The sequence below is a fragment of the Strongylocentrotus purpuratus genome, unplaced genomic scaffold (assembly GCF_000002235.5).
Source record: "Strongylocentrotus purpuratus isolate Spur 01 unplaced genomic scaffold, Spur_5.0 spur5_scaffold_7, whole genome shotgun sequence".
In the NCBI taxonomy this organism is placed as follows: Eukaryota; Metazoa; Echinodermata; class Echinoidea; order Camarodonta; family Strongylocentrotidae; genus Strongylocentrotus; species Strongylocentrotus purpuratus.
The window spans coordinates 31,603,548-31,613,260 of NW_022145613.1; the positions used below are offsets into that span (position 1 = coordinate 31,603,548).

The 9,713-nt window shown below is 40.9% G+C and overlaps 1 protein-coding gene across 3 annotated transcripts in view; it reads left to right on the forward strand.

Moving 5' to 3' along the window:
- The window catches only part of LOC105436999 (serine/arginine repetitive matrix protein 2-like), a 68,607-nt gene extending 59,822 nt beyond the window's left edge, over window positions 1–8,785 (forward strand). For all 3 annotated transcript variants that reach the window (XM_030973734.1, XM_030973735.1, XM_030973736.1), the window contains 6 exons: window positions 552–685; window positions 1,436–2,966; window positions 3,421–3,587; window positions 4,850–4,980; window positions 6,015–7,581; window positions 8,166–8,785. In XM_030973734.1, the coding sequence (XP_030829594.1) occupies window positions 552–685; window positions 1,436–2,966; window positions 3,421–3,587; window positions 4,850–4,980; window positions 6,015–7,581; window positions 8,166–8,306 (3,671 nt within the window). In that variant the 3' untranslated portion in view covers window positions 8,307–8,785. The remainder of the gene's footprint in view (window positions 1–551; window positions 686–1,435; window positions 2,967–3,420; window positions 3,588–4,849; window positions 4,981–6,014; window positions 7,582–8,165) is intronic.
- Window positions 8,786–9,713: the final 928 nt, after the last annotated feature.

The following is a 9,713-nucleotide window of genomic DNA, read 5'->3' on the forward strand; positions in this document are numbered from 1 at the left end:
TCAAATGCTAAACTGTGTTGACTCAAATGTAGATAGGTTGTATATATTCCTGGAAAGATTACAGTTTTGAAAGATGATGCGTGTCTTCCTTCATTTGTTATATTGAAGATGGTCTTCCTCTTTGTTTTGTAATGACAGATATACATGTACTTCCCTGATGCAAACCTCCATTTGAAACCAATGAAACAGATGTACAAATATATGTATAGGTTGACAGACTAAATTGACACAAGCCTAAAAATTGGATATGTGTACATGTACATGCATAAATATCTGTCGGGAGCAAAGCTGTTAAAAGAAACACAATCAACAAATTCAGACATTTTCTTATAGATTTTTGTAAAAAGTCATAATCTTGGTATTGAACATAATAACATTTCTCTTTTAATTTTATGTAAAGGAATGTTTGTTTATAGATTCATAGTCACTGCTAGATTTATGTTTGCTAGTTTTCTTATCTTAATCAGAGTGCCTTGATCAACTGCCCACTGGAAATGTACGCTAAATGTATTTGTTTTACCATATTTTGCTTAACTTCTCTCCTTTGTCAGAATCCAAATCCCCTGACTCTGGTTCCCACAAGCAACCTGACGGCTCTAACAACAACAAGCCCAACAGAGACAAGAGAAAGAGACATAACCAGAAGGTCACGATGGAAGACATACAGAAGGCCAGTAAACTTAAGGTATGCCAATCATCAATGTTTTCTATTTTGAAATGCTGTTAAATCTTCATTTAGTATCTCCTATTTACAGTGGAATAACTAGAGTTCTTTGTCATCATACAATACTATCTGTGTATCCCCTTGTGCCTTTGTAGAGGCCAGCTGTAGAGAATCCCTTTTTTCAGGTACATCTGACTATCCCATTTTACTTCCTGAGGGCAGGTGATCTGACATTTGCTGAGACAACGAATGTTAGTATAGGGTTAGAGTTTCTATATTGGGATTTAGATTAGGTTTAAAACTAAGTTTAGGTAAAATGTTTGGTCCAGGATTGAAGTTGAGAATTTAATTAATGTAGGATATTTACTGTTGTGTCAGACGACTTCTGAATCGAACTTTTTTTATATCTTCGCCGAAATCCTCCTTCCACTTTTATTTTCTTTCTAGGGAACGTTGTTGTCGAACTCCTTAACAAGAATGAATGTTAAGAGTAGGTAAATGATTTGCCTCAACAAAGAAACACATTTTCATCAGCGCGTATTTTCCGTGAAATTAGCATGTGATTTGAATAATATGACTTTCCTGTATTTTACAACAAATTGTGATGCAGATTTTCATATGATTTGACGTATAGTTCCTTTCCCACGTGGTAGTGATTAAAGCCAATGGGTACAAGTGCCATGTGATTTTGAACCATGTGAGAATACAGTTTTGATGAAAATACATAAGTGTCACAATTATTTTGTTCTCATCCAATCCTCTGTGCAACAGGGGCCTACGGATCCAGCTCCAGCTCAGATTACAGAGAAATCCAAAGAGAAAGATGTCCCTCGTTCACCAAAAATTATTGAGCCTCCAGTCCATGCAGCAAAGACATCACCCCAAGAGATGTCCCCAAGGAGCCTGAAAGCAGGTGGCTTCAAGATTGAAACTGTGACCAAGACTGAACTGAAGAATGATTCCAGCATGCCCAAACCTGGAGATCAGACGGTGGTCATGAAAAGAGCCGCATCTCCAATCCAGGATGTATCGAAGAGAACGAGCTGGGGATCAAACAAAGGGGAACCGGCATCGAAAGACAGCTTGAAACCTGCAGGTGGAAGGCAGACTGAGGTAGATAGTGCCTCAAGTCCTGCGAGCAAAGTTAAGCTTAGGAAACCAGAGATTCCCAAAGGCCTCCAGGATACAACCAGGCAGAGAAAGAACTCTGATAGTAGCCTTTCCACAAGTGAGTCATTATCCGTCTCACCTACAAGGAAAGTGAGAGGTGGCAGTTTCTCTCAAAAATCATCAGATAGTGAAAAGAGCGGCAATCTTCAGAGGCCCAAGTCAATGCCACTGAAGGATTTGAAGGCAACAAGCCAATCCAAAGAACAAAGCTCGAAGACTGGTGGCCATGCCAGAGTGTCATCTTCTCCAGAAAAGAAGCGGTTATCAAAGACAATGTCATCTCCAGAAAGGAAGCCACCAAAGAAAACAGACCCAAAGACCTCTGCAGAGAGGAAGCTGTCGTCCGCTTCATCATCATCATCTGCCAAAAGTTCTCAGGTTGATAAGAGAACGTCTTATCCCCCCGCAAAGACAACGTCTCCTGATAGGAAGCCCCTATCGAGAAGGCAGTCTTCACCCGAGAAAAAGCTCACAACCAGGCCAGCTTCTCCAGAGAAGAAAGTCTCAACCAGGCAACCGTCACCAGAGAAAAGGGTGTCAAAGACAACAGGAGAGAAAAAGCTCACCAGACAAGCTTCTGCTGAAAAGAAATCCTCGCGAACAACTTCCCCTGAGAAGAGACTATCAGGAACATCTTCTACGGAAAAGAAGTTACCAAGGACAACCTCTCCTGATAAGAGAGCATCAAAGACCTCACCAACAGAGAAGACAGGTATAAGAGCTGCATCTCCCGAAAAGAGGCCTTCCACAAAACGAACAGCGTCTCCTGTGAAGAAGCCGTCTGTGAAGAAGGATTCAGAGTTAAAGACCACAAAGAAATCTCAAGAATCCACCAAAGCAACCAAAGATGCTGACTACAAGAAGACAGAAAGCAAGACAAACGGTGTTGATGTGAGCAAGAAAGAGCCAGCTAAGTCACAGCTGCTTGTGAAGAAACCTGAAATTAAGGAGGAAATTATCTCTAAGAAGGAAGAAACCAAAGAAGAAGCAGTACCTGCTGCCGAAGAACCACAAATGCCTCAGCCAGTTGTGACCATCATTGCACCAGCCCCTGACAGGAAACCCAGCCATGCCAAGAGGATAAGGAGTAGGACCATTGAGGTTGATGCACCCAGGAGATTTGGAGTTCCAGGTGAGTGATTGGCATGAATGAAATGTTTAAGTCACAATATGTTAGATATTCAAAAGTCTCAAGAGGGAATGAAGGTATTGATTTATGTTCCTTCAGACAAGAAAATAAGGACAGTTGACCATTTTTTCTGTCAATTTTGGGGTATTGTTGGATGTCAGCTCGTGAGACCCTCGATGTGAAGATTAATGGATTGTGTAATCTTTTTATCCAGCACGATTTAGCCAAGACTTTTGAGATTCAAGACACAGATTCTGTGTAATATCGTCTGTTAACACTGTATTCTCGTAGTAGAAGGATAGTAGAGTATGCTCTCACCAATTGTATTACATGTACAGGAATTTAGACATTCATTTATCCGAGGTATGAAGTATTATTATAATATCTAATGAAAATCGAAACTGAATTGCATTTCATGTATGGATTGATATTTTACTCCTATATGTTGTTGCATTAGACCCAAAGAGAGAGGCACTTTCTGCCAAGGACGCTGAACTCTTTGCCATGATGCAGATGAGAGCCCAACAGATCAAGGAGGAGGAGGAGAAAGAGGGGAAGGTGGATGAGAGTGAAGAAGAGGATGACAGAAGTGTCTCAGAGGAGAGGCCAGAAGATGTCATTAAGGTGATTACATAGTCTCAAATAACTAGAACTTGTCGTTGACTGATCCAATTATTAGATCTTGCTTGAGGTATACTCCTCCATGTATGGATTAATCTCATGGCTAACCTGTCAGTTCACAAGTATCAATCTTTTTCCTTCAAAAGATACATGTAGCAATCTCTGCTCAAAAATTTGAAAATACTACAATTTTAGTCTGAGAAACGGTGGCTATATGTTCTGTTCCGAAACAGGAACTGCTTCATGTAGTTGTTCCTCTAAAGAATTTTTTTTTGCATGATCAACAATTAGAAATAGGGTCAGAACATATTACAGTGTACATGTATGTGACTCTTAAAGACCATTTATCCTACTTGTAACAGTCTATAAACTGGATGGTATATCAAGGGTTAACCTTCCGCTCCTGTGACCTCAATAGATAAGCATATGTCAAATAGAAACATCACCTGAAAGCAATTATAGTAACTGCTTATTGGTATTGTTAAATCCATGATGCCTCTTGAAAAGATTTGATATGATAGCTGAAGAAGCATAACAAATTACTTCAACAATGCTATCAATTGTTCTTATGATGACACTAATTAGCTGTATGAGTTTTGAAATACTGTTGTAGTTTCATCAACTTTGGTTTATGATCGCTGTGATTCCTCTATTCGCTTGCAAATATACTTTCATGTACTTGTTTAAATATATACTTTCTTCTCGTATGTGTCATGTAGATCGCTGTCAGACTTCGTTAAATGTCTCAATGTCTTGTGCTGCAGTACATGAACCTTTCTGCACACCTTGTAACCTCTGTTGAAAATCCCCCTTCTTGGGGGGAAACGGTGTGTTGTGGTTTTGGAGTCACTCCTCCTCACCCACAAAACTGAGTCATCGCTTGTGCCCTTAAGGCATGATGTATTCATGAAAGTTGTTTTCCTCTCTCAAAGTCAGGTATAGGAATTGGGTTCTCTTTTGAGCTCTTTTTTAGGTTTGAAAGATGGGGAACAACAATGTGACAGTATTATTTTCTTCATCATCATTATCATTGTTTATGATTATCATCTTCACACTATTGTCATTTTCATCATCATCATCATCATCATCACTATCACTATCATCATCATCATCATCCCTATTACTATCACCGTCGTACTTCAGAGTGCTTTAACCCATTGACAACTAACTTCTATTATTCCAATTGACTTTGTACATGAACAAGCCAGCTGCTATTGGCAATTGGCAACTCTTATTTCCTTATGACCTTTCAATATGACCTTCAGGTATCGCTCAAGGACAGGATGCAGTCCTTCAAGGGCAAGGAATCCAAGCCCACCCTTGTAGATTACAGCAAGCTACCGGTATCACCCACACCAAAGAGAGCCACCAAGATGCAGCCTCCTCCAGAGAACAGGTACGATCCCCGCCCCGCCTCCCACTCCGGGGTCGGAGGGACCGCATTCATATTCCCAAAATCTCCGTTAAGGGGTACTTTTCACGCCTCAAAGTCTGGCTCGTAATCGGCCAGTATTGACTTAACTCAGGAGATAGGGGGGTGCTTTCAACGGGAGGGAACATGCATTCGCGTACCCCTAATAACATTGAGTGGGGGTCGGGGTACGATCGCACTATTGTAAACGACAGATTCTTTCATGCCGTGAAAGTATTGAATTACAACTGACACAACATTGAATATTAACCCCATGGCTATGGTATTCTTTCAATCCCATACGTCTTAATACAGGAGCAACCTGGTTCCCGTAAGCAATAGATTAACAGTTCTCGAAAGTTTCTTGCTGTGAAAATGGCCGTCGACATCAATTTGTGAAAGTTTCAATGGCCCTAACATGATCGGTTTTACAGTAGATTTAAAAACTTTCTTCATTCACTGACTGTGCGAATGCATTTTTTATTGATAAAAGTTTTATCGGAATGCCCAATTGTCAAACTGCAAATAGGACGAGTGCACACATACCATAATTATTTTGCCATCGACCCTCAGGTGAGCTTAGTGTGAAGCCCTGTATGATAGTTGTTTATCGCTTTTTGAAAATACAAAATTAATCATCAGAACGTTTCTTCAACAACTGTTTAAAGTAATTTTGTTGTTTTTTGTTAAGAGCAATAAACATATTGTTGTTATTAAGTAGTATAACTAATTGGAAAAATTTCAACGGATAGTATTATCTCGACTAGAATTATTGTGGTAATGCTTCCCTGTATCTCAGTGTCCCACAAAGTTGAGGACCTTGCTCAGTGACTTTCACCAAGGCTAAGGAACCTATCAGAAATTTTTATTAAAAAAATTAAAGCACATATAAGTTAAGAATGGGATAGTAAGATCTTGGCCGTATTCTTCTGCTGGACGCGCAAGTGAGATGAATGAGATGGTAAAAACATGTTCTTCAATGATTGCTAAGACTAAGTATGTTTGTCTTATTGTTGCAGACCTGAGCCGGTCAACGTAAAGCAGAATGGAGAAGAGAGGAAGAGTGGAGACGATGAGCCAGAGGAAGATGACCAGCTGGCCGGTCTTAGCCTTTCGGAGAAGATGAAGATGTTCACTCAGATCTCAGCCATCAGGAAGAAAGAACAGGAGGAGGAGGATAAAAGATCCAAGTCCAAATCATCCTCAAGGTTCCACCGTACGAGAGACAGAAACAGGTTCCAGACTCAGCCGGTCACCCCAGAGGAACTAACATCAGCGTCCTCCCTGGCTAAGGAGATGGCCGCTGCCCAAGCCGACTTAAAAGGAGAGAGTACGGAGAAGGATGAGGACATTGCCCGTGAAGTTAAGAGAGAGGAGATCGAGGAGGTGATGAATACACAGGACAGGATTAGGGAGGAGATTCGACAAAACAAATTGAGGGTAAAGATTGCAGAGGAAGCGTCGGAGTCATCTGATGATAGTCGACTGCCATCGATGGCAGAGGAGGAGGAACCTCCACCAGATGTCCAGGAGGATGAATATTCCAAACTGACTCTCTCTGAGAAGATGAGACTTTTCAAAGAGAAATCAGCAACTCCGACAAAGCCACCTCCCAAAGTCGTAGCTCCGAAGCGCAAACGGAGAAGTGAATCAAGATTCAGGACTCAACCCATCACTGTTGATGAGGTTAAGAAAGCAGCAGTGTCTCCTTTAGCTAAGAGTTTCTCACGGCCGCCAAGCGTAGAGATCCTTGGTGTGCTACCTATCGCTCAGCAGGTCTCGTTGGTGTATGGGGAATCTAATGCTACTCCCAATCCTGCCACCATGAACGGTAAAAGTGTCACATCGTCCCGCAGAAGTTCCAGCTCAGATGTCAAAGTAGAGCCAAAAGAAGCCGCCACTCCTAAACAACTGCCCAAGAAAGAAGCAGAGGTGAAGCCTCAGTCTTACAAGGACTCTGTTAAGAAGCAGAAGAACCTGATGGCCATGCTGGCATCTGAAATTCATGGAGTGGCAAAAGACGATGAGGAAGTTGAGCACCCAAAGTCGGAGGCTGTGGATGCGAGTATAAAGATGGCTAGGTTAGGTCATGATGTGACGTCACCAACTGAAGAGAAGAAGATGGTCTTGGAACCTGTTGAGGCTAAACCTGTTGAACAGACAAAAACAGCTCCTGTAGCTTCCAGCAGAAAGATCGACAATGTCGCTCAAAAATCCCCACCGAGCCCTCAAACGAGACATTCTCTTAGTCAGAAACAAGGCACCAAAGAGGCGCCATCGAGCCCCACCAAGAAGCAGTTGTCAAGTCCTGAGAAGAAGCTGACCAAACCTCAGCCCCACCCCAGGAGCCCGAAGAACATCCGGCGCAACGGAACGGCAGCCAAGACCACCAAGGACGCTGCTGCTCCCACGTCACCTATGCCTCCCCCGAGGAAATCCAAGATTGGGGGATCTCCGGCGCCGATGAGGAGGCAGGACTCCAGGGATGGGGACATCTCAAGTGGTGCAGAGGATGGGAAGAGGATCAAGAATGGTGCCGCCAAGGGGTCGTCCTCAGAGTTTGCCACACCTCAGAGGGAAAATAAGGTTAGTAAATCTGTTGTTAGGACAATACATAATATAAAAATAATTACTCTATTTTGGAAAGCATGCCTAGTAACTTATGGGCTTCATGTTTTATGCCTTGAAAATTGAGTATTTTTAAGAACAAATCAGGGGTATGGTTTCAGGTATCGATCTCGGCATCATTCATTGATAAACTTTGAATTATATGTACATGTATGTGGGAATTTCTTTGACTTTTTTCAAACAATTGAGATCAGTTACCAAAGACTCATCTTATATTTGGACTTTGCTGATCTATTATAACATGATTCCATGGACATGCCAGTCTGCTTCAGTAGAAACTGAGCAGTTACAATGTACATGTACTTGCTGTGTGTGCTGATGTTAAAATGAGCATAGCTATAGAGGGAGACATACACTTTTCCTGTCTGTAATCATTGTGAACCTGTCTAGATCTGTGCCCGATTTCTCCAGTCAAAGATAAAATGTTAAAACAATCCAACCACCCACCAAATTAGGTATACCAACAATTAAATACAATTTTTTTCCTTTTCATATCATATGCCTTTGAAGAGAATAACTTTTTGTCCTCTTTTTTTCTTCAGGCGGACCAGAAAATTGAAGAGTGGAGCTCTGAGTCGGAGTCAGAGGTGCGGCAGAGGACCTCCCCGGTCACAGAGCAACATGTAGCCCTCATCAAGAAGAAGTCCAAGAAGACTAGCAATGCCGAGAAGAGAGACAGGTAGGCACTCTATTTACTTCTCTGCACCTTTTAGTTTTTAGGAGAATATTAGAAGAGCAAAGGGCATTTGGCAGGTGTTAAAGGAGAAAGAGTGGGAGAGAGGAAAGAGTTAGGATGGGGGGGGGGGGGGAGGAGTAGAAGGGGGGAATTTCTAAATGTATTACAAGTTTGTCGTATGGTGAGGGGTGGGAGAAGATAGAGAGAGAAAGTGGTGGAGTTCTGTACTATACCATTCTTTCTCTTTTCCATAAATAAAAAGGAAATGGATTGGGATGTGGCAAGGAAGAAGTGAACTGTGAAGGAGGTGAGTGGAATAGGGATGGAGAAAGTTAGGAAAAGAGATAGATGGAGGAGTAAAGGAGAATATGAGAAAAGAATGAAAGATGGGAGGAGAAATATACAATAATCATGAAATATTATTAATAAGTCGGTATATGAGAAACAGAAAAAGTTTGGTCAATTAAAAAGAAAACGAGTAAGAATGGTGTAGAAACAAAAATCATACAGTATACATGAAGGATGCTATTGTATGAGTTTATCCCCATTCGTTTACATACCGGTACATGTACAGCCGTTTGGAAGTTAAGAGCATTTGAAGTCTGTTTTTACAGGTTTATGAGTAGGGCATTCAATTAGCATCATGGCGTGGTATTTGACATTATATACCAATCACGTGGGTCGTGGGATGACTAACATCCGTGATGTGACAAGAATTTGGCAATTTGGAGCAGTCCTTGGGTAGAGAGAAATTGCTGAAACAACCTTCAATCTTATTAACTTCCAAACTGCTGTACATGTATGTAAACGAATCGGGATGTAATTTTGTTTGGTGTTCAAAGAGAATACTTCAGCTAGTGTGAAAATTATATGAATGCATTACTTTGATATTCATTATTTGTAACCTTACGGATCAATCAAAGTCTTGGAGATTCCCTAGCAGTGTATAATTTTGAGCTGACATTTACTTATCTTAATTTCAATTCCACTTCTTTAATAACTCATAATCTGCATAAATACCTATTTAAATAGTATTTACAAACAACTTACCATTTTTATTGTATTTTCCTTTTATTTTGTTTTATTTTTAGCCAATCAAATAGAATATACTGTACATAATGCTTTGATGTGAAAATTACTTGGTATTCCAAAGAGGGTTTGGGGCATATGTGTACAATGTATGCATTGATGTCACTTTAGATTAAACATTGGCAATCATACACAGGACTACTACTCCTGTATGTTAGGGTTCCAACTCATAGAGTACATTTAGACTTATCTTATAATCAGATTTCTACTATCCTGTTTTGTACCTAGTTCCAAGGCAAAACAAAGATAAATGTACACTACAATTACAGACGAACATAATTATGTGCAAGGGAGAGGCGTCTAACACGTCTGATACAACATGTTA